The sequence below is a fragment of the Solea senegalensis genome, linkage group LG3 (genome assembly GCF_019176455.1).
Source record: "Solea senegalensis isolate Sse05_10M linkage group LG3, IFAPA_SoseM_1, whole genome shotgun sequence".
NCBI lineage: Eukaryota > Metazoa > Chordata > Actinopteri > Pleuronectiformes > Soleidae > Solea > Solea senegalensis.
Window position 1 is genome coordinate 29,806,635 of NC_058023.1, and position 24,372 is coordinate 29,831,006.

The window sequence follows — 24,372 nt, forward strand, 5'->3', positions numbered from 1 at the left end:
ACCAATAAAGGAAGGAAAGTGGTGTAGGGAGGGGAGAGTTGGACATACAGACGTAGGAAATAAATAGTCATCAGACTAGATAGAGAGGTATGAAACTGAGATTTACAAAGTTTCCTTGTGAGGGGGTAAAAAACAGTGGTTAAATGAATGTCCACAATGTCTCCAGGGTATGGAAAGTATAAAGAGAACAAAACATACTCTAATTAGGTATGGGTCACAAACCGGGGGCTTTAGTTTAAGTCTCTCTCACACACACAAGCACAAGCTAATAATAATAGCAACAATAATAATAATTATTATTGTTGCTATTATTGTTATGAATTAGTTTGGAATGTGCCACCTGCTTGGAATTTAAATTTGAATCATCTGCAACTGTGTGTGTGTGTGTGTGTGTACTGTACGTGTGTGCGTGTGCATGGTTGTGTGCAGAAACCCATTACTGCCCTGGACATCCTCCCAGTCAGAGCAAATGGGTGGTCACAGATTGGCCTGTCACACTTAGCCTGATAGAATCGGCTCACCTCAGCTCTCTAGTCTCTTTACTCAAACACACACAAGGGCAGACACACACACACACACGCACACACACACACACACACACACACACACACACACACACACACACACACACACCTCTCTTGCTGGAGAATAAGTGTCAAGTCACTAAAATGAGCGAGTCCAGAGAGAGAAACTAAACAAAATGCTGCTGTAGTTGCATTAGGTGTCAGCTCAAGGTGTTTGACTGTCAGAAGGGCAGAAAGGGAGATTACAGGTGTGTGTGTGTGTGTGTGTGTGTGTGTTTGTGTGTGTGTGTGTGAAGGACATAGAGGTGGTGTGCATGTGCTCACACCTCACACCACTCCTCAGTTTTCCCTCTCCTTTGCCCTTCTGCCACACAGACACACTCAAGATGCACAACCCAGTGTGACTGATGGACCACAGGTTTATCCCCATCCTAGCTTGTGAATCCTTAACAGGGTCTTGGTGTAACTGAACTCCCCCTGAGTGTTACCTAACCCACAAGGCAGCCACAGGGCTTTTTGCCCCTTTTGTAATCTGTCATCACCCCATGTCAACATGTCTCTTAACGTGACATTGTCCCTAAACAAACTGTCCAGTCTGATGAAAGTTGAATTAAGTCATGTCCAAATTTTTTCATTTGTCACGTGCACAGAGATACAGAGTGACCATCTTGTTGTAAAGTAAACAAAACTAAGACACAAACAGAATATAATAAAGAATAATTTCTAGGGGACCAACTTTTGTGTACATTCAGCTGTTGATGTGTCCATTTTCATCAAAAAGTGCAAAAAAAAACAGTAATTATACAAGTTTTCACAAGTCAAAATACTTATATATATATATATATATATATATACTTATATATATATATATATATAACTGCCTTTTTGCCAGACTGTTCATCATATTTATAATCTCTGGTCCAAACCCCTATAGTGAGGTATGCATGGTGCTGTATGTAATTTAAATGTATTGAAGGATAAAGTGTGCCTTCTTATTAGATAGTGTGGCCGTGAATGAACAGTGCATTAAATCTGCCCTTGTTTATGAAGGTTTGACGCTCAGAAACAAGAACACACACGCACGCAAACACACACTTGACCCAGAGTCCGCCTCGTCATGCACTTCTGCCATAACAAATTCAACATATCCAGCGCCAGCTGAGCTATTTCATATTCAAGGAAAATCTTTTGATTTGTCCTTCCGTGTCCTCTCACCTCTGCATATTATCTCAGAAGAATAACATTTTGTATTTCCATCAATCCTGACTTAAATTTGAAAATGTGGCACCTGGAAAAAAAAAAAGTGAGTTTCCTGCATAAAATAGATGATGCAGTCTAATTAAGTGTTGCGTATACACTCGTTTATTTTAATGAGTCGTTATTTGCCTATTATATGTTGACTCAAAATGACTTATGGTGTGCATATGGCCATTTTTGAAAAACAACTCCACTGATGTATGCTAAGAGAATTCTGAGCACTCTGATTTTATTTACTTCATAAACCATAAGCACAAAATGCTGCGGTGTTTGCCTTCACCTCTGCAGGTGGTCAAGATTCCTAATCAGTCATAGCTGGTATTGATTAAACTGACATTATAATATTATGTGGCCACAGGGAGGCCACTGAGTGAGCGTCTATGAATGAATGAATGAATGAATGACTGACAGCAATTTGATGGAACGAAACCTACAGGTTCCGTCCCTGTAGAACATTTACAGATGATGATTTGTTTCATCGCAGTGCCGTGGTGTGAAATGTCTGGTCGTGGTAAAAACTGCCAAAACGGACTCTCTGACTACAAATCAAAAGCTTTTTTTGTTGCACAAGTTGCAGGAAAAAAGGCCAAAATGTAGAAACCACACACAACCACAACCACAAACACACACACGCACAACTGACAGTTATTTGTACTAGAAGGAGCAAAGTGTTCTTCCATATAGTTTGTTGTCCCCAATCAACCTTGAAATCACCTCACTGCTCTGAAAGCAAACAGACATGTGCAATCAAACTCTCAAATCAAATCTCTCTCTCTCTCTCTCTCTCTCTCTCTCTCTCTCTCTCTCTCTCCCTCCCTTCCCCCTGTGTGTGTGTTATAAATCCCTCTCTTTCTACACTCTCCTCTCATCAGCATTGCTTTTATTTACTCTATATATCAGTGGAGAGGAGCTGTTAGAGAACAAGAAGAGGAGAAAGCCAATCAATAGTATAGGGGGAGAAAATCAACAGGAGTGGATAGTGTGCAAGTGTGTGTGTGTGTGTGTGTAGTGTTTGTGAAGTCATTGTCCTTCACGAAACACCAGCCATTTTGATGTAAGCAAGTGGCGGCTATAATCAGTCACACGTTTGACTTTGAGCGTAAAGGTGTTTGCTGTTTTTATAGATAAAATGCTCCAGGTTTTCATAATAAGTGTATATCCTGTCTTCTTCTACCACGTTTTTTAACTAAACCTGATGCCTCACCTGTCAAGCAAACTGTCTCGGCCAATCAAAGTCAAGACTCGGGCTCTTCCTCTGCTGAAGGCTACAACTTATGCTAATGTCTGTCTCGCTCCGTGGGTGAACATCTCCGAGCACATCATTCCCATTCCTTCCAGTCTTTTACCTCTGACACACCAAAGATGTGTACAGTAACAGTCATCAGTGTATACATACTGTTTAATTTATTTATTATGTATACCGCGTGAGACTCTTGTTCAGACAAAATCAGCTGAATGATATTTAGTCCAGTTGCCTGTGATTGATGAAACTTGACTTGATTTGTGAAAGCTAAAGCCTGGAGTTTTTTGGCTTTTTTTTTAAGCCTTGCTGATTTTGTTTGTTTACAGTGCAGAGCTAGTCTAACGTGACATATTCGTCTGCTGTGTCGTTTCCATCCACACTCCAATTCCTTCAAGAAAGGCGCAGAAATGTAGCAGCTACAGTAGGTTATGGATATGTTACACCTCCACTAATGCTGGTCTCTCAGCTGTCAGCTTTGTAAGTGGTTAACTAAGCTGTCACAGCGCCCGTCACGTGTGACAGCCGGACAGATTGGAAACCATATTTGGGGAAGCAGCATTGTCAAATTGAATGTCATCTTATTTGGCACGGATCTTGAGAATATCTCACATTACTCTGTGATATTGGTGTCATTTTGGAACAAGTGGCGCTAATGTTGCTGTATCTTCACGTTAATAACAGGGATGACCTATCTCAAGCTCTGCTTTTGGCAGCGACGACGTTAACGTTCCCCGAGTGCTGAAATCATTTTTTTGCCTTTTTCACATTTTCTGTCTTTATTTTTATTTTTTTTCCCACTGTCACATCATTCAACCCACTCTCCATATGCAGCAGGCTTGTCAGACTGTATCATTCTGTTTGTGCGAGCCTGTTTATGTGTGACTGCACTTCAAGCCATTCAGTCTGTTTTATTCACTTAAACTTATTCACATTTTTACACTTCTGCTTCGTTCCCTCGCTATAACGCCGTGCGTCAGATCCCAGTACATTTTGTGTTAAGAGCTGCGTTTTGATCCATAAAGTGCATCCCTGTCCCACTCCTAACTCCTTTCCTCTCTTCCTTGAAACACTCGTAAACATCGATTCCTCACCCTTGAAGCAGTATGGGAGCAGTAAAATTGTCGGTGCCACCGACCACGGGCAAAAACCTTCTCCCCGAGTTCATTCCAAAAAAGGTCTGTGTACACAATCAATAACGAACTCTCGTGCCTTATGAATTCAGTGAACCCTGACAACCACTGTGTGTGGGAATCCAAATGATAGCTTGTACTATCACATTTGCCACATAGTCTTGTCTTAATAAACAGTTTTCAGACATGTGTACAAGCTTGGGATTGATCAATAAGTCACAAAGTAACCAGAAGGACTGATAAAACTTGCAAGTCATGCTGCAAAACCTCTTGTCCTCTAAATCCTTTGTATTCTCGGGGCGTCTTGGTTTTTGTCAAATGAGTAACCTTTCAAAGGGAGAAGCTAATTGGCAAAATCCACTGAATGGTTTTTCTGTCTCCCTCATATTAATTCTGCACGGCCACTACCTGTCGCTGTGTTCACAGTCATCCGTTACCACAGTGCGCTCATTACTGTGGTATGCCACACTAATTGTAATTAAACTGCAGTGCCACAATTAGATTGCTACCTAGGACATAGTGTGCTTGGTAGCGGCAAAGCGCTAGCCCTGGAATTATTGGTGAAAGTTGTGATGATACAGGCAGAAAAATAGGTGAAAGCAATGGAAATATCGGATTTTTTTTACAGACTGATTTATCCATGAAACAGACAATGGTTCCCAGAACGTTCTGGCAACGTTACCTTCTAGTTGTGGGAACAGTCACTGAAAGTTTGCCCTCTGTTCCCAGAACGTTCCCCTGACGTTACGCAACATTTACAACCTTCATTCAACCTTTATAGAACATTCTCTTGTTTTTACAACCTTTTGGTTTTGTTTTTCTTTGTTTTTTTATGCCCAAACTAAGTAGAGTAAATCTCTGCAATTACAAGCTCTGTGTGAACTATCTTGGTGTCAAAATAAACATAAAACTTCTAGTTGCGGGAATGTTCCCTGAAGGTTTGCCCCTTTTTTTGCCCTTGGTTCCAGGAATATTCCCCTAACTTTACCCACCATTCGCAACCTTCATTCAACCTTTGTAGAACGTGCTGTTTTGGTTGCATTAACGTTATTTTGTTACAACCGTTGTAGAACATTATTTTGGCATCAATATAAACTGGCCTAAAATAGTATTTTCATTGTTATCATTGTATGAGAAACTAGATCATTAGCTAAACGAAAGGGCTGGATTTGGTTTTCAACCGTGCAAAAATGACTCGGTCAACTCTCAAAGTTAAATTTATTCAGCGTTGTGTCTTTGATCTTGAGATCCTTGCATTCATGGCGCTATGCCCAGGGGAGGGGATGGTCATCCCCCGGAGTATGGGTGACTGCTTTCAACACGACACCCCCCACCGTCCTCCTCCTCCTTTTGCTGGATGCTAAGAGAAGTTGAGAGAAGGGAACAAGGCCAGGAAGTGACAGGGGCATCAGGATGGAACGGAGCGCTGCACCTTCCAGTTCCCTCTAAACTGTCACCACCACCAACACACACACACACACACACACACACACAGCAGCTACACACTCACTTTTAAGTCAAGACCATTGCTCTCTGTCACCTTTTGTCACCTCACCACACACAGGGAAACACTGGGAAGGAAAGATGCACACTGAAACACATTCTCAGAGAGAGGAGAGGAAGGTGTCTCGCTTTTATCCACTGGAGCAAGAAGGCTTGGGGACTAAGACATGAGACAGAGAGAATGAGTGAGTGGTGGGGTGACAGTCAAAAGGAGGTGAAGCTATCTGGTGGTGAAAGCAAGAGCAAGAGGATGGGAATGAGAGTTTGCAGATTGTTTCTCTATCTTAATCATAGAATTCATATTTTGAGATTTGTTCATGCTGTGTGGATATGAAACAACTCAGGGTGGGATACCAGTTCTGTAATGGTGCATTGCCCCCTTAACAACTGAGTGGTGAAGTCTGAGGCAACAAAGGTTGCGGCAGAGTGAAAGAGTTCTTGTTTGCCCCCGAGGGACGATCATCAATCCTTTTTCGTTTGTTTGTGTGCATAAAATAATAAATAGGGAATTTATGGACGTTGCTGCTACCGGCAATAATGAATGCAAATGGCCCGCGTTGTGTTTTTGGAATTTGTTAAACATGTATATTGACTCATTTTGTACAAGCGTTAAGAGGCCGTTTTATCCGACATTACTTTACACCTATGCAGACACTCAGCGGCAGAGTTACTGTGTAATTTTCCGCTCAGCTGGTGTTCTTGCATTGGAATGGGGATGGCTCACAGAGTTTTCGTCCTGAGGGCAGACATTTTTGCAGTTTCTATGTGTTCGGGTATGGGGTTATTAGAGAGACACTGGCATATGAACGTGTGTGTGTGTGTGTGTGTGTCCACAAAAGGTAGTAGCAGGGTCATGGCCAGTGGGCCAGGTAATGACTCCCCCACTTGTTCCTTCATGCGGATTTCTGCTCTGTGGACCAACATTCTTAATGATAGTAAGGAAGGGACACTGAGTGTGTGTGTGTGTGTGTGTGTGTGTGTGTCCACATTATATGAGTGAAAGATGAAGCCGGGCTAAATGCAGATTTGTGTCATTTGAATCTGACATGGCTCCTGCTCTACAGTAGCATATACAGCCTCAGGCTATTAGTATGTATAGGATTCCATATAGTGTCTGATGATGCATGGGCAGCATGGTAATTGGGTTTCAGTCGGGGCTGCAGACTGCCTATTTGTTTTGTATCGATTCAACCCAAACAGCGCCGTAAAGGCGCTAACTCAGTTGTAACGTGCGGCCGCTGAAGCTCTAACATTTATACGCGAGTACTTTGCCGATCGGTTCAGTATAAACTGTAGATCAGGTGCGGCCGCCGCGCGTGAGTCTGCGCGGTCATGTGCCAGTGACGTGAGCCGAGGATGCCCGGGACCTCCAGCTTTGTAAGAATTTAATAGCTTTCATTTCCCCAGCCTGCTTGACCTTCTCCATGCCTCACATTAGATATGCATTACACCTGAAGTCTCCCATGGCCAGATACACCTGCACCCTGTCTCTCTCTCTCTCTACACTCCCCTGAGCTTTGCAACCTGTGCCCCGTTGATACTTGACTACTTCCAGCCAAAACGGCTCAAGCCTGAAAATAAATGTTCTCATGCCTTCAAAATACTATAGAAAAGACTCTGTGTGTTTGATACTGATATCTTGTATTCTAATGGTCAATTAAACAGGGGCCAAATGACAAACACGGTGGGGTGAGTGTTATCTACAAGACCGTCCAGCTCTGAATGGCCATGAAGGCATCATCAGAATCAATTGCAGAGGCGAAGGATTCGTCCTCCTGCCCTCGTCTCACTCTCACTCTAATTGTATCACCTTATCAAAGGCTGGGATAAAACAAGGGCGCAGATTAGTTTCCATTCAGAGCCAGTCTAATCCTTTCAGCTCGTTCTCTCTTAATGTCATTCAAACAGCGCTACACGACACCATTGTGTACCCGTGTTGGACATCTGTCTGTGCACAAGAGAGATTTGAAATCAAAATCATTTTGATGTGTTTAATACGGGGAGGGGTTGTTTCTTTTAGTTTGAAATGACGCAGTCTTTTCTTCCAAGGTCTAGCTACGTAGTAATTGAAAACAATTTCCTACCTCTTACATGGACTCAAGCGTGTAAGCGGTGTCTTTAAATCAGCCCCGACAAAGCTACATACACTGTTTTCTTCACAGTAGCGCGGCCGCTGACGTTAAATCAAATATATATGTGCCCACGTCCTTCACATTGGTGAAAGAAAACACATTAAAGTAGGAGTGTCATTGACTGAAAGAGTGTTTATTCCACAATAAAAATGTGAACGTTGCAGGTGCAAATAAAGTCTTCTCCAAGAAAAGAAAAAAAACACTCTGGATACCGATCACGACAGCAGTAATTCCCTGCCGTCTTGATGTTTGTTTGTGAGGTAAACAGTCAGCGGATGACATTGCAGTGAGCTGCAGAGAGACTTATCTCGGGACCTTTTTTTTCACTGGAATACCCTGTGTTTTGTAAGTGTATTCATCTGTGACGGGACTCTTCACAGCGCCATTGAAGTGGGCTCATTGAATTGAATGACAAAAGCCTGCTTCTTCTTTCTTTTTTTTTTGTGGTGTTGTTGCTCATCCCTCGGGGAGGTAGAGAGATAAAAGGAAGAGAGAAAAAACTGCTTCCCTGCATGCTACATGTCTGGGGTTTTGAAAGCTAATCATCCAACCTGTTGGCTGTTTCATCCTGCCCAGCAAATCTGTGACCTTCTGACTCTTTCAAAAAGATGAAACTTATTGTCCCTGCAGGGCTTTATGACACTTCCATGCGCCTGTGATACAATTTACAAGCAAACTACATATAAATACTAGAATTATTTGAATAAATCTAATCGGTATTCATTTATTATGCCCTTTTACTCATTATTCATATCCATTATAATTTGAAAGGTGTTGAACAGGAAAGTATTTAGATGTATATTTAGTGTGAGCGAGCTTTATAAATTATTAGAGTGATAAAACATCTATTTAGCCTGTTTTTCATTACTAATGCACCACTATGTTTGTCACACATGACAAAAGTTGCTGTTGCTGGAGGAGTTAATAGTTGGTATTAAAAATACATGATATTTAATTGCATATTTTTGGTGTATTAATACTTGTCTCAAACAAACATCGTGGTATTTTAAGAAATTGATTGCTTGCGTGTGAAGATGCTGTTAACGTGAGTCGGATTTCTGTCCTTTGAAAGCGTAAGGAATCCTATAATATATATACATTTGTTGGTGAAAGTGTGCACTTGTGGCTTATCTGTGTGGGCTGTTTGCTCAGGGGCTGCTCATATGATTTGGTTTTATTTATTCAGGGGAAGAGAAGGAGGAACAGACAGGAGCGATAAAGAAGCACAAAGAACGCTGAAGCGATTAGACCACTACTCAAACGCAGCTTAGCAGCGAAAGCTTCACACAAAGCTAACAATTGTTGCCTTTGCTTTAAATCTTGCTTCTTGTTTGCTCTCCTTTCAATTCTCTTCCGTGCACCCCTGTTCTCTCCCTCCACCAAATAGATTATTTCTTCCTTTCTTTCTCTTTATGTCTGCCGTCTTTGCGACACGTTAGGCTGCTTAACTTTACAACGCTCGTGTCAGGTCAGACCGCACCCTCCGTTATTCTCTCCATTTCTGGATAAAAAGCTTCTGGCTTCATCAAGTGTTACTGTATCTCAGACGTCTAACACCTCAACAGTCTCTCTTTCATCTCTCATTATAGAGAGAGCTACCTTTCTTTTATTTCTCTAAAGAAGTTTGTGTTCTCTCTCTGTGTGGATTTTCCGGGGTGCTAATTGCACTGCATGTTTTTGTCTAAATCAATATGGGATTAAAGTTGGATTAAGTTTACGAAGGGATTAGATGAGTTGAAAGTGTGTGGATGTGGCTTCTTCTGGAAGGTTTGTATCAGTTTAGGTTGGAATATAATAAGTCAGAATTTCTCAAAGGATATACTGTACCTTTATCAGGCACATTTCCTAAAATAATGAACTTCGTCTTTATTTAGACTTTCTCCCACAAGAGTTTGGTGGGAATGCTTTCCAGCTTTTATGTGCCACCTCGCCTAAAAGCCCGTTTAGGCTTTCAAGAATTACCCTGCCGTATATGTCAAGGGATAGTGTTTGGAACAGGAGCCAGAAGCTACTTACAGCACAAAGGGTCCACTTCTCCAACTCCCAAAACCCACTGAAATGGACTGGATTAGACCACCTGGTTTGGTATTTCTTTTTAAAAATCCATCCCTGGCCCCTCCAACATCCACGTCCCCACCTGTGCTTGGCATTGCCAGTGAATGCCAGTCATTTAGACAGCTTTTCAAAGACGAGGCCTACCTCTTTCCCCAGTGGACCAGTTCCACTTCCACATATAGAGCAACCATTGTTTTAAATGCAACTGCTCCCGTTCCCCTGAGACAGGGTTTCAATTCACTGGCCACTGTAGCAAGTGCACTGCACAGAGGAAATATGATAAATCTGTCTCTAATGCTGTCTGTCTGTCAGGAAGCGGGGGTGGGGGGGCGGGGAGGGAGGGGCTATCCTCTTTTTCCCAGGTGCCAACAGGTGGAAATGGGGAAAGCCCAGGTCGGGTTACCATGTGCATGTATGTGTGTGAATTCTTAATCCGTGAATAACACCGCCTCTCTTGTTTTCTGGTTTTTTTCTTTTTGGTTTTCAGGTGCGCCAGAAAGGAGAAATGTGAGCGCTCGTCAGAGCCCCGGCGTTTCGCATCAGACATCAAGCAGTGTGTGCATCTCAGTGTCCACCCAAACAACATCTCAGTGTCCCAGTTCAGTGTAACGGTGAGTGGACAAACCAAGAAATGTGTTTGTGAAGACGCATAGCGTTTTTTATTCTATTATTCAGTGACATCATTCGTCCTAACTGCATTACTGCTGCAGGATTATTAACAGACTGCTTTATTTCTCCGAGCCTGTTATTCTCTGAAGAAGGAAGCAAACATTTGTCACAGTAAAGCCTTCTTGCAAACAACATCGTTGACTGGTGAATGTGTTGTTTAGTAAGTAAAAAGAAAAAGAAAGAAAAGCAGATTGACAGTATTACACTCAACCATAATTTGTAGCGTGATGTAATTATGCTTTAGGTTCTGATTAGTACCTGGTGTTAATCCAGCTTTACATCATTTTACCGCCTGCCAACACGCGTCCTTTAATCCTGAACTTGCAAAACTATACTTATAGTCCTGTCCAGTGAAACACTCAACAACAAACACAAACGACAGCTGTGTTTATTGTGATTGCTGCACTTTCCTTCTGGGCCTTTAATTGTCAAACAGCTCCAAGATTTAAAAGGGTTTTGATTGTTGAAAAGTATTGATTAATGTAATCCATTGCACTGAATTGAGGCATACTGTTGTAGGAGTCATGTCTACTTTTTGCAGTGTAATTTGTGGGGTTATGTATAATTTAAAGACTACTAGAGCTGAAACAATTAATTGATTTATCGATTATTAATCAATTACTATATTAATCGACAACTATTTTGATAATCGATTAATCGGTTTGAAGTTTTTTTCATGATTAAAACGAGATTTCCGATTGTTTAAACTTCTGAAGTGTGAATATTTTCTTAATTTCTTTGCTCTGGATAACAAAGAAATCATGAAAAGTTAATCTTGTTTGTGGTCAAAACAAGACATTTGAGATGAATTGATTATGAAAATAATCGTTCTTTACATCTGATGTGGTTTAAACTGTATTTTCCTCACTTTAACCTCCTTGCACAACACCTACCAAAACATATATATCCCTGTGGGTCTGACTGTTTTTATTCATCAAAACTACTGTGTATATTTATTGCTAAATGTGACCATAACAACCCTTAAGTGATGTCACATTTCCCATTTCCTGTTTAATGATGGTTTGGAAATTGAATTGACAGGAACAAGTGCATTATTATCTCATATGCTTTTCTCAGGTTAAGTAGGAAGGACTATTTTCCATGCGTGTCTGGGGGTCACGGGGGGCCGCTGGTTTTCCGCGGTAAACCCCTGCATCACTCTAATGATATTCATGGGGTGCACATGTGTGTGTGTGTGTGTGTGTGTCATGTTGCTCCAGCCTGATCCTTCAGAGAGTGTTTAACCTTTTCCCAGCACGCAGGCTGCACCCAAAGGCTATGCCACAGATCTCCCGTCCGAATGATTGCAGGTCAGAGGCTTCTGCCAGATAGACAGGAGCTCCTCCTTAACCTTTGTGTTATTAAATATTTGTTTGAAAAGAGAAACCAGAGCATTTCATAGGATGAACACATACATAGTTGCCACTGCCGAAATCAGAGCCATTTGACAAAATGTCCTGGCATTTTTGTTGTTATGCTACAGAGGAATCGCTTCTCTATGCATACATGTACTGTTGTTTTAATAAAGTATATAATATAATTAGTATTATATACTTTACAATAAAGCATGCAGAATAATAATAAGTATAACAAGAGTAATGATGACTTTTGTAGGCAGATTTTGTAATTTGTAAGTCATTTTTTTTGTTCAGTCTGTCTGTTTTTAAATAAAATGTGCAACAAAAAAAAAGATTATAATCTTATCCATGGCAACAGGAACAGCCCATCTTCATCATATATCCTCAGCATTAGTCACAGTGTTTTGGAAACTATACAAAGGTGGTGTTTCTGCTAACGTGAGTGACTTATTTACATATTTATTCAGCCCTGCTGTGGCCACGCTTTGCTGCGACGGCTCCAAATGTAATTGAGGAAGCTCGAGGTCTGGGCTTTATTCCCTCTTTAAACTGAATCAAAGCCAGCGAGAGAGAGAGAGAGAGAGAGAGCGATGATTGAAAGTGACGATAATATGCAAGAGATAGACACCTGGTCACGCTGTGTCCGTCTTATGTGGGAAAGTATGTATCTGTTCACAGCCGCGCTGCCATCTTTTCATTAAACAGCAATATAAAAACAGTGCAGGTCAGCCCTTCTGTGGTGCTGAGGCAGCTTTCAGCGTCGCAAGTGTACTGCGCACTGCTCCTCAAATCAATGCCTAGATCAAGGCCCCCTGCAGACACACTTTTCTATCAATATGTATATTTTGGTCATGACCCCACTCCACCTGCTTCCATGACCCTCTTTTTTTTATTATTATTCCTCTTTCAAGGACGGTGCTTTTTTTGTCCCGTCCTACTCCACCTGAAGATTTTTCTTTTCCCTGAGTAGCAGCAAGCTTACGCAGCATTTTCAAATGAAGTGGGACATTTGCATTATATATCTCCCAGCGAGTCCGATTTTCTGTCCCTGTCCAGCCTTTTTCCTCATCTCCTCACTTCTTCACCGGCTCATTTGTGTTCACCTTCCTGCTACTTCCTTCTTTCCCTCTTGTCCCTGCTTTGTTCTGCAACAGTTTCAGCCCATTCAGTCGGCTTCCTCCATCTCTTCCAGCTCCTCGTTCCTTCTTTATTTTTTTTGTCTTTCTTTCATAAAACCACAGATTTTTGTCAGGACATTAAGATTAAACGGGAAATCCATACAGATCATTGATGCCACAGGGCAATATGATAGCTAGTAGCACTAGCAGCCTAGCATGTGACACAGATTTCAGATCTGAGTCAATTAAGTCCTTTTGTTTTTTTGCAACAGTGGTTTGATGTTGTTTGGATGCACTGTAGAGCACCTCGCACAAGAGTACTCTGCTGGCCTCTGGCCACTGATCGTCCTGCAGATAGGGCAGATCTGCACAGAACTTGCAGCTGTGCCTCTCATGAGTAACGTTTTGTTATTTGAAGAACATGTTGGCACTGAAACTGATCTGAAGTGCTCACAGATGCAGCATTCTCAGTAATATAACAACATTTGGGACACAGATCTAACCTGTTTATGCCTGACCATGAGCTGGTCAGTTTGCAATGAAACGATTTTGAGGAAATGGGGTTTTTTTTAGAGGTAGAGGAATTTATTTAAGCTTGACGTGTAATGTCATTCATTTAAATAGTTTGACAGTATCTTATCTTATCTTATATTTTATGTCCACATAACATTATTCTTTCTTTCTATATATCTATATATATATACTGTATATATGTGTGCAGATTTCACCTCATAAACATTCATTTACATCTGTCTTCTCCTTAGAAAGACTCAACTAACTTATGTTCTTTACTATTTGGCTAATCTGTGCCCCACAACCTTAGTTGCTAAGGCACCAGTTTATACTCTTATCACGCAGCTAGTTAAAGAGTGAACTAGAGTAAATGATAATGTCAGCCTGTCCTGTGTGAAGAAGAACATTGAACATTTTGAATACCTGCAAAAGTGTTAAAAAAAGTAAGAAAAATGTCTCTCTTCTGACTTTGTCATCCTGCAGGAAAATGTGTTACCAAGTAGAAGCAGAAGTGATTTAGTGTGGGGAGAGTTACGCTAACTGTGGCTCCAGTGCATTATATATATATGTATATTTAGACATGCCTAAAAAATGCTCAAAAGAAGACTTTTACTCTTTATCCCATTATTCTTTACTCCACAGTTGTAAAGTTTTGTTCCACAGGTTGTCAGCCACTATTTTTTAACATATGTGTGATAAGGGAAACTGCATTTGCTATAATTAAAGAAAAAACTAACATTATTTATGATTTTTTTGTCATAATGGACATTGTCAATGTGAAGGCACTGAAACTGCACTTCATTTTCTTTTTGTTGTCTTTATTTGATGCTAAATTTTTACATAACACTCACAAAAAGTCTACGTTTTTTTTTGTCGTCCTGCAGTTGGTGCTGGAAGCCCACAATGTCCCCGAACTTTCAGCGGGTGTGAGCTGCAGCTTTGAGGACCTGGCTGAGATGAACGGGTTGGTGGATGGAAACCGGATCAAGTGCTTTTCACCTGCTGAGAAAGAGATGCCGCGAATAGTTGTCGACAAAGGTGAGCTTATGACTCTTGCCTGAATAATAGCAAGCAAGTGGGATTGTAATTTTATGAGCAAAAATCCATGAATAACACAATACTGTTTAGTGGTTTTAACACCACATAAAATGAACAGTTGCCTGCTATAAATCTCTAAATTCAAAGCACCTACAGACTCTAGGATCAGCACCCGTTTAAGTAAATATGAATATGTTATATTAATAAAAGTATATGAAGCAGCTTTGCCAGAATCAATGTTAGACCACGTGTTTTGATTCTGAAATCATGCACGTCTGTCACGGGAGGGAACAGCCATCGATTTTAACGTGCTGTCTAGGACTCCCCGTGTTATATGAAATGTTGTTATCTCGTTGCCATCGGTAACTGTGCGGGCCTCGGAGCACTGCCCGAGGACGTATTTAGTAATTGAGTGAACATTACTTATTAGTCTGCTGTGAGATTGTTTACCATCCTACCTCAAAGTGGATGTGTTCCAGAGGGAGTGATGGGACCCCAGTTAACCCCGAGTGCAGAAAAAGAGAGAATATCAAGCTGCACGGTTCCAAGTTTCTGCTAATACAGAGCTTACACGGTCCCTGCAGTAAATGTCACTGTTTCCATTGCCTTCAAGAGGCAAACAGCCAAACAGTTATTTATTCCACAAGCAAAAAAGGGGGAATATTACTTCACCTCCCCTCGCTTTGGTTGACTAAGCCTGGTCTAATTGAACCACACTCCCATCTGGGAAGTCCTGTCCCCAGGCAGGCAATCCTTCATTACCAACCCTCAGTGTGTCCTCATGTTAAGATAATGAAGATGCCATCTTTCCATAGTTTTTTTTTTTTTCTTTTAAAAAGAAAGAAAAATGAGCAAAAAAGTGAAAAAGGACAGAAAAGAAAAAGATTGTGATCCATCATTGGTGCTTAAAATGTACATACAAAGGGTAACCGAGGATGAGACATGGGAGCTCATAATAAAAATGGTTTCCTATGAGGAAAGATGTCGTTTCCATGAGGAAAGATTGCAGTGTATGTAGAGAAAGTAAATGAAACACGCGTGCACTATAATAAAGTAATCCACAGATAAACAGCACACAGATGTAGAAAGCCTGAGGGTACCTTTATATCAATATTTACTCATATTCACATGTAAATCTGCTGATGTAGATGGGTAAATGTGTATTTTGAGACACTTTTGCTTTGTGTGCTACCCACAGCCACAAACTCACACAATTATGTCTCCTTCCTGCGTCAGGAAGGAGGAGAATATCTCAATTTTTTCTTTTTTTTTTTTGCCTATATTCAAACCGTCTTCCATTTTTTTTACTACACCTCATTAGTCTAAGCTTGGGGAGGAAAGATAGTCCTAGCAGGCTTCAAGGTAACATTTAGGTGGCCTAATTAGGACAGATCCGTTGTCAGCTGTGCTTTTACTGTGATTGATGAATGATTCCTTCTTTGTTAAAGAGATGGAGTGAGACACAGGGAGAAGAAAGAGTCGCACGGTGGAAGGAAGCGAAGGGACCTGTGTGCGGAGATAGAGTGGTGATGAGAGAAAGGGAGGTACAGAGGTAGAGAGAGGGAGAGCAGTCAGATGTGTGGATGTGCTGTTGAATTAAACATGAACGCCTTCATTAGGGCCAGACAAAAGGACACACCAAATACAGATGAGGCGCAAGCTTTCACACAAATCTGCACTTGTACACAGACGCACGCGCGCACACACACGCAGTTTTTGATTCGTCGTCTTCCTCCTTTTACCTTGTCAAAGACTTATCCAGGAGAATATTCTCCGTCCCAAGGGAGGCGTGTGTGCACCAACTTTTATTGTCTCTTGTGAGGGGGAAGAAAAAGGGATAGAGAGATTTAACCCAAGAAACCCTGTGTCTCTCTGAAGATACTACGCTCACTACTGCAACAGGCTCAGCACCTGTGGCTCAAAGCGTTACTGTCACATTTCCTTCATGGCGATATCTTAATATCAATAAAAAGAAAACAATATGTGAGCGTATGAATAACGTTACAATCATATAAAGCGGTGCAGCGGTCCCAAAAGTGTATCTACATGTGTGCTTCAGACCATTTTGTGCAATAGCTGTCTTTGTATTTACTTTCATGCCATTGCAAACTTCATTTTGACTGTGACTGTTGTTTTCGCCACCAGGAGACCACCAGATTGTGCAGCTTTATCTCAAATCCAAGGAGACGGGCTTGGCATTCGCAAACACCAGTTTTGTTTTCTACAACTGCAGCGTGCACAAATCGTAAGTCCGTTTTAAGCATTTGGAGTTGATTTAAGTCAGTTTCCCTTGGCGTGTAATGTTGGATTTTCTTGCAAATACACTGATTGTTGAAAGTGGTTAAAATTGGCATATTCGTTGCAGTTCAATATTAATTTGCAACACTGCCTTCCCTGTCCTCTGCTCTCCATGCAGGTGTCTGTCGTGTGTGAGTAGTCCCTACCAGTGCCACTGGTGTAAATACAGACACGATTGTACCCACGACCCTCGCACATGCTCCTTCCAGGAGGGACGAGTCAAGAATCCCGAGGTGAGCTTCAAACCGCTTATTTCTGACTTATTTCTCGTACTTTGATTAACTCCGGGCCATAAGTGGCACTAGAAGAGTACACTGGTCATTGTAGGCCAGGCATTTCTACTATAATCTCTGTCTGGAGGCGCAAGGACAAGCAAACTCCTGTCCAAGAATCCCTGAAGCTGACCAGCTCCAGACAGCCTTTTTTTTTGAGTGGGTCTGCCAAGTCATAAAACACAGTGAAATAAATTGGGGGGTGGGGATGTTTGGCTATGCGAGACTAATAGCTATCATTCTGGATTTCACGTTCAAAAAAGAGTTATGTTAAAAGGATCAAGACACCTTTCAGCTTGTAGTGCTTCCATCTGGCATGAGTCTCTTGGCATGTCTGGCTCTTGATTACACATCAAAGGCCAGTGGAAGCTAATAAAACTGAGCCATTTCCTCTTGCCCATCCCTATTCCCCGCAACAGCCGAGTCTGTGTGAATTATCAATAGTATTGGCAGCCGGTTCTATTCCCGTCGAAGCAGAGCCCACTGTAATTAGGCTGCTCTGCTGCTGAGGACATGCTCCTCGCTGGATGGGGGTACATTCAGCGGATGCCTCCGACCCGCCCACTTCCCTTTCTGCGAGAGAGGTCTCACTCTGATTTAGAGTAGCTGCCACAGTGGTGGCCGTCACCACTGTGCCTGTGTTTGTAGTGTTTGTGGACCTGTGTTCCGTCTGATCTGTAGAAATCTATGCACTTGTATGTTGTTGTGTGGTACAGGGGTGTTTACACTTCTCCCTGCCCGCACTCTAATTGACGTTAGTTTTGAGGGGAGGGTTGTACACGGAGTTAGAGTGCTGTTAATCCTCGCCTGAGGTGAGCTACGGAGAGGATCACTGTTGTTCGCGTCGGCGTTGGCAGACGCCGCACAACAGGCGGGGACAAGCTCGGCCAGATTGCCTCCTTTGATGAGCAGTCGACTCTCAATTTATGTTATTCCTCCCATGTTTCCCCAGAGCCATTCAACCTGCACGGACTATATTACTTTTCTTTTTTTATTTCTTTTCTTCCCCCAAAATTCCCATTATCGGAGCCTAAGTCTTTGCAGGGTTACTTTTTCAATTAACTCAGACGCTGGTGGTCAATATTGGCTGTGGATAATAATGTGTGAATCCCCTCCTGTTGTGTTGCTCACTAAAAAGAAACCAAAAATAAAGAGAGGGGGATTTGGTCTTGGCACATTAATGTCATTTGGTTTTCTGACATGTTTTTTTTTGTTTTTTTTTCTGTATATATAGAGCAGGTGTTTTCCAGGCTTAATAGCTTTTAATCTGCTTTTAATTAACCCCCGAACTCCAAGGTCATGCATTTGCTGCCAGACGTTTGGTCGTCAAACTCTGAATTAGTCATTTAAACATGTAAACAAACATTCACTGATTCATTCATTCCCAAATATCACGAAAAGCAAGAAAGTCAACATTGCGCCATGAAAATGGGACGGCCTCATTCTCATGTAAATGAACTTTTTGCGCACTATTACAATTAAGGGATTTCATGCAGTGATCTGAATAATCCCTTAACTCTATGCTAATGACTGAGGCCAGGCAAATCTCCCTACTGGTTGAGCTTGTTGTTAGTATGCACAGCAGGACGAAGGTAAAGCCAGGCCTGGGTGTATTGTGGGTGCCTTTTTGTTCATGCCAGCAATGATATGGGCACGTGGATCAGACGTTTGCCTGTTTTGCACATTTAGCCAAGGCCACGTCCCCGTTTGTCCTCGGCACATCTCAAGGACTAAGATATTCTGCTGAGCATAACCGGCGGAGAACATGCACACTGCTTTGTCTGGATAAACAATCAAAAGTGATTCCTGACCACAGCTGTTGGACCGAGTTGGTTGAAGGTTATAAGCAGTCTTTGTTTGTACCTGCCTATTTAGCCATTTTTTTTCCCCCCGCATTCACGCTTATATTAACACCAACGGAGGAGACGGAGGACACTTCCTGTTCTCTTTGTGTAATGAAAACCACGGGGGAACGTTTCCTTTTTCTCTTCTCCTGTCTGCAACACAGCGTGTACATTTCCTGATCTACCGCCAAGCGTGTCTCTAACATATTCAGCTGGCAGGGAAATGGAAAACACACAACGAGTATAACCGTTACTGAGTTCAAATTAACCATCTCTCACCAATACTTTAGTTTACCCTCGCACTATAGTCGCTTCCTGGCCGCGCTGAGGTGATCAAAGCCTCGGAGTTTATTAACCAGGAACGTATCGATGAAGTGATCAATTTAATTTCATTAAAGAACTTAAATGCGGGCGCTAATAGCCGCTAGTTGCCTGTATTAGCCGGGGATTGTGGAGGAAGGTGCTTTGGTTCGATTCATGGACAAATCAATTTCATACACAGGGAACCACTGATGGAGGAGTCCGTTAAGTAATTATGGAGTAAAAACATGAACGTGAACTAAATGTGAAGGAAATGACCAGTGATTAATGTTTCATATAGCCTAGGTCTGGTTTAAAGCCCACCACATTTTATGCCTCCATCATAGCCAAATCTTTTGGCTCAGGCGACTGAGCGAAGCCCATGTTATTATATCAAACGTTTCCCTCTAAAAGACTGAAAGGGACCACAAACGACGAGAGAAAAGAAGGACCAAGGGAGGCGATATTTGGGGGAAAGAAGTGAGGATTGAACAGCAGGATAGGAACAAGGTGAGGAGCAGCAGGGAATGAGGAAGGGTGAACAGAGAGCTGTGGAGTGTCTTTGCCCGAGGCTCTGTAGGAGATGATAAAACAGAGGCCAGTTAAGGGAAGCTCTTGGTAACCAGAGCGCGTGTGTGTGTACGTACGTGTATAAAAACTGCGGATCCTCTTCATCGACACACCTTACACTGCTGTAATTATGGGCCTGCCTCCCTCTAACTCGCACCCTCCCTTTTCTTCAAACTATGCCAAGGGCTTTTACGTTCACAGTTCCCACTCTCTCTGCGTCCTACTCTCTGTCACTGTCTCCGTTTCCACCCTTCACACCTCCCACCACTCTCTAATTATCCGATCTAAGAAGGTCCCCGAGAAGAAAAGACGTCAGGAGAGAGAGAGAGAGAGAGAGAGAAGGGAAGCGAGAAACGGTGAGAGGGAGTTGATAAGAGAAATGAGAACGGTCAGTGGGCTAGATAGGCCTAACAACACACACACTTAGTTTAGAGAAAGATAAATGATATGGGGGGATGGGGGGGGCGGACCTAACTGAGGTCAGGAAAAATGTATGTGATAGAAAGAGAAAAATAAGGATAATTATATACGAGGGAAAGTTGATTTTCAAATGTCAGGGCTTATTATGTTGTAGTGTCAGTGAAGTTCACATCTTCACATACAAAGACACATCACAGCAGATAAGTCACCTCTAGTGATAGTTGCAGTTGATTAATTTGGTCTAACCACCAAATAATGAACTTTTAAGATGTTTACAATTTGGTCTGCAGCTTAATTAATCTGGTTGTTTTTTATCAACCATCATTTAAGCACGACAGATACAACTGGTGTCACTACAGAGATTGCACTAAACACCAGTGTTTTTCCCTTTTAATTTTGTAAAAAAAAACTACAGTGAAATAATACTTCAAATATTCAATAATATGACACTCCAGTGCTCCTCTTGAATCGTATGAGTCGAGCCGTCAGCCGGCTGGTACAGTGAAGAGCCGCACTTGTTTAATTTTAATTTTGTGTCAGTGTGATGGCACGGAGCGAGCGTGCGGATATTTATGGGGCCGTGCATGTTTATGCAGTGTGCACTTTGTGTACATGTATCTGTGTGGTGATTCAACGTTTGCGCCTACGGTAATTTATCACACCTCAGTTGTTGGGGGGGGTCGGGAGGGTGGAGAGCAGCAATAAACACACTGGCATTAGATCAACTTAATGTTGACATGAATCTTAAAGGGGCGACAGTGAGCATCACTGCCAACGGCGCCGGCATTAGTAGCCAACGAGGACACGCACATGTGTTTGTCCACTCCACTGAAAGCTCGCTTTATAGCTCGGGACCTGCTGTCAGCAGTCGCGGCGCGTGAGAGGAGTGTGCATAATGATAACATGCTTGCTTATGGGCTCCTTTCCGCATAATTAATTTTGGTATTTTATCTGTTTTCCTGTGTCCTTTGGTCACCACATTAAAATGGTAAGACGTAGGATTAAGATGTTTAAGATCAACACCAAGAGAAACCACATAGTATGTCGATGGTGTGCAGTTGCATGGGTAATTAAAAGGTGTTTTAAACAGTTTAGATGTGTGTATTTCCGTGACATGTTGTCATAAAGGCTGATGATGCTGTTGTGTTTTGTGTTGCGCTCGTATTCAAAAAGAAACAGTCATTTTCAGCTCCGTGCCCTCTGACCCCCCCTCCATCAATGCGTGTGCCACTATCGGTGCAATGTTTGCGTGTCACCGTGTTACAATGTGTCACACTCCGGTGCGCTCATTCACCAGATCAGATTTATTGTCCCTATTATGCAAAAGTGTATTAACTGGAAGAGATGTGATTAAAAATGGATCGCGTCTCTCTTTGCCGTGTACTCTCATTTTCATTCTCCAAATATGACTATTCGTTCTTAGGAAAATGAGATTTGGGAGAGAGCAAACACCACCTCGTGCCTCCTCTCCCCCACTAGTGAACTCACTCACCCTGTGTGTCATTTATCTATAATGACTTTTTGAATAGTGTTACAGTGTAACCCCCCCCCAAACACCACCACAGTGCAGCCATCCAGTCAGTCACTAGGCCTAACCCAATCAAGGGGCTTTTAATGAACTTCAAACGAGTGTTATCGCCCAGTTCAACGTACGCTATGCTTCACTCCCCTCAGTTTCACCTTATCTCCTTTCCTTCCTTTCACCCTCTTTCCTTCTGCCTCTTTGACATGCTCAGGCTCCCCCTGTTGCGCGCGCTTAATCGTTTTGCAGTTGCACTCGCTCTCGTCTTGTTGTGCCTCTCTCTCTCTCTCCCTCTCTTTCTCTTTTCAGTGAAAACACAAAATAGTTTGTAAAGCACTTGAGAAAGTCTTCTTTCCTATTTATGATCCAAACCCCCTCCCCCCCTTTTTTAATCGCTCCTCACCTTTCACGTCTGCTTGTCAGTCCCACTCCTGCCACCTTGTCCTCTCTGTGCTCCTTTTCTCTTCTGTTTATCTCCTCATTTCAAGCATAGGTGCTCTATATTTAGCCAGTTACTCATACCTACACTGATTGGCTGTTAATTTTAGACCTCCAACTGCTGAGTGATAATCTCTCCTGCTCTCTTTCTTTCTCTCTGTCTCTCCGTATCATTCATTTTTGCCGCCATCAACCTTACGATGATCCATAGGCACTTGAGGGGAAAACATGACAATATCAGCCAAAATATTCAAATACAAAGTGAGAGTTTATCGCATCCGCATGTTTTATTGTATGACTTATTTAACTTCCTGTGGATGATGACTGTCGAGAGCCTATTTTAACTGGCCCTTGAATGTGTGCAAGTCCGTCTGAGCGAGAACCCCACAACTCATGCAACTTAATGCCATAACGCACATATAATAATACGAGCCATTAAAAAACATGACCCAGTTGAAGTTAACATGTCATTAAATGGAATGAAATGAAATGAATGTTGGTGAAGTACTGTTCGGTGGTTGTGATAAATGATGAATAGTCTGTCTGTCAGGGTTGAGGAATTCTCCTCCTGGTGCAACTAGCGTTCATGCTCGGTGTCTCCATGCAGATTTAATTGATTAAAACTGTTGGTGTGGATCCTTTTCACAACAATGGAACATCAGAAAAAGACACTAACTGTCACTCGGGCGCAGAATGCGAACGGTTCAGTTAATCAAAAGCACAAAAAATGGCACCGCAGGATCTCCCCGAGTAACGCTCAACTGGTAACAATTATGCATAATACCCCACTGAGAAGAGCAGCGGGTGCTCACTATCCCTTTGTTGTCTTGTTGTCTCTCTTGCAGGGGTGTCCCCAGCTACTGCCAGCGGAGAGAATCCTGGTTCCAGTCAACGTGGTGAAGCCCATCACGCTGCGAGCAAAGAACCTTCCCCAGCCGCAGTCTGGTCAGAGAGGGTACGAGTGTGTGCTGACCATCCAGGGGAGCGAACACCGAGTTCCTGCCCTGCGCTTCAACAGTTCCTCAGTGCAGTGTCAAAACACATCGGTATGTGTGTGCGTGTCATTATCCCGTCACCCCACCCTCACACCACACCAAAATCACAAAGATATCCCACCTCCATGAACCGTGCCTACTCTATTATTCTCTGATACAGTCATTCCATCTGAAGTGTTTTTGCTCTATTAGCCCGGCCGTGAGACAAGAGCCTGACTTTGTTTCATTTACGCAGCCGTCTCTGCAATCAGGCTCCATTTACTGACTGGATTGTGCGTTGACAGCATGACTTGCATGAAAAAAAAAAAGGGCTTTATGCTGCTCTTGATGCAAATCATGTGTTGATACAATAACATCTCATCTTCCTGTCTGTCTTTATCACTCCGTGTGTGTGTCAGTGTCTGCGCGTGCAGACGTCTGTAGGATTTGTGTGGATAATCACAGCACAATCCAAATATTGTACTTTGATTGAGCAGCGAAGGAGGGAAATTGTAATTTAGCGGAAAATCAGGATTCTAGCGTCAAACCTCCACACTCCTGCTGGTGTTAAAGAACCAGCTAAAGAAATAATCTTTTCATGGGAAGCTCTCTGCTGTGTGTAGTGTGTGTGTGTGTGTGTGTGTGTGTGTGTGTGTACAACCACCTGTTGATGATGCATTTTTCATTTAAAACACTATTGTGACAGCAGAGGCTTTTGGACTTGGATATAATAGACAGTTTAAAGTAGCTCAACACTCTCTCTCTCTCTCTCTCGCTCGCTCTTATACTTGCTGCCTAACGCTCTCTTCTCCCATGTCTCCCTCCGTCTGTGGTTGCCATGGCGATAGTATTTCTATGATGGGATGGAGATGAGCAGTCTTCCCGTGGAGCTGACCGTCATCTGGAACGGAGATTTCAGCATTGACAACCCTGCCCACAACAAAGGTGAGCATGCACACTGGCATGTGTGTACACACAAACACACACAAGCATGTACACACACACACACACACACACACACAGGACTGACTTACACTTTTGTATTTTTTATTATTACAACAAACTGCACACGTATAGTCGACATAGTGAGCGATAAACTCACACACTCATAAACACTTACACACACAGTAAGGCTGCCGCCTCCCCATTATTGCCCTTGGAGCCGGTTTCCATGGCAACAGGCAGGTGGTGAGG

The 24,372-nt window shown here is 42.4% G+C and overlaps 1 protein-coding gene across 1 annotated transcript in view; it reads left to right on the plus strand.

The window, feature by feature from the left end:
* plxna4 (plexin A4) overlaps positions 1-24,372 on the plus strand; it is a 136,394-nt gene that overhangs the window by 94,622 nt on the left and 17,400 nt on the right. Inside the window, exons 5-10 of the mRNA XM_044020942.1 lie at positions 10,332-10,455; positions 14,387-14,540; positions 16,686-16,785; positions 16,957-17,071; positions 23,050-23,250; positions 24,027-24,123. Coding sequence (XP_043876877.1) covers positions 10,332-10,455; positions 14,387-14,540; positions 16,686-16,785; positions 16,957-17,071; positions 23,050-23,250; positions 24,027-24,123 — 791 coding nt within the window. The remainder of the gene's footprint in view (positions 1-10,331; positions 10,456-14,386; positions 14,541-16,685; positions 16,786-16,956; positions 17,072-23,049; positions 23,251-24,026; positions 24,124-24,372) is intronic.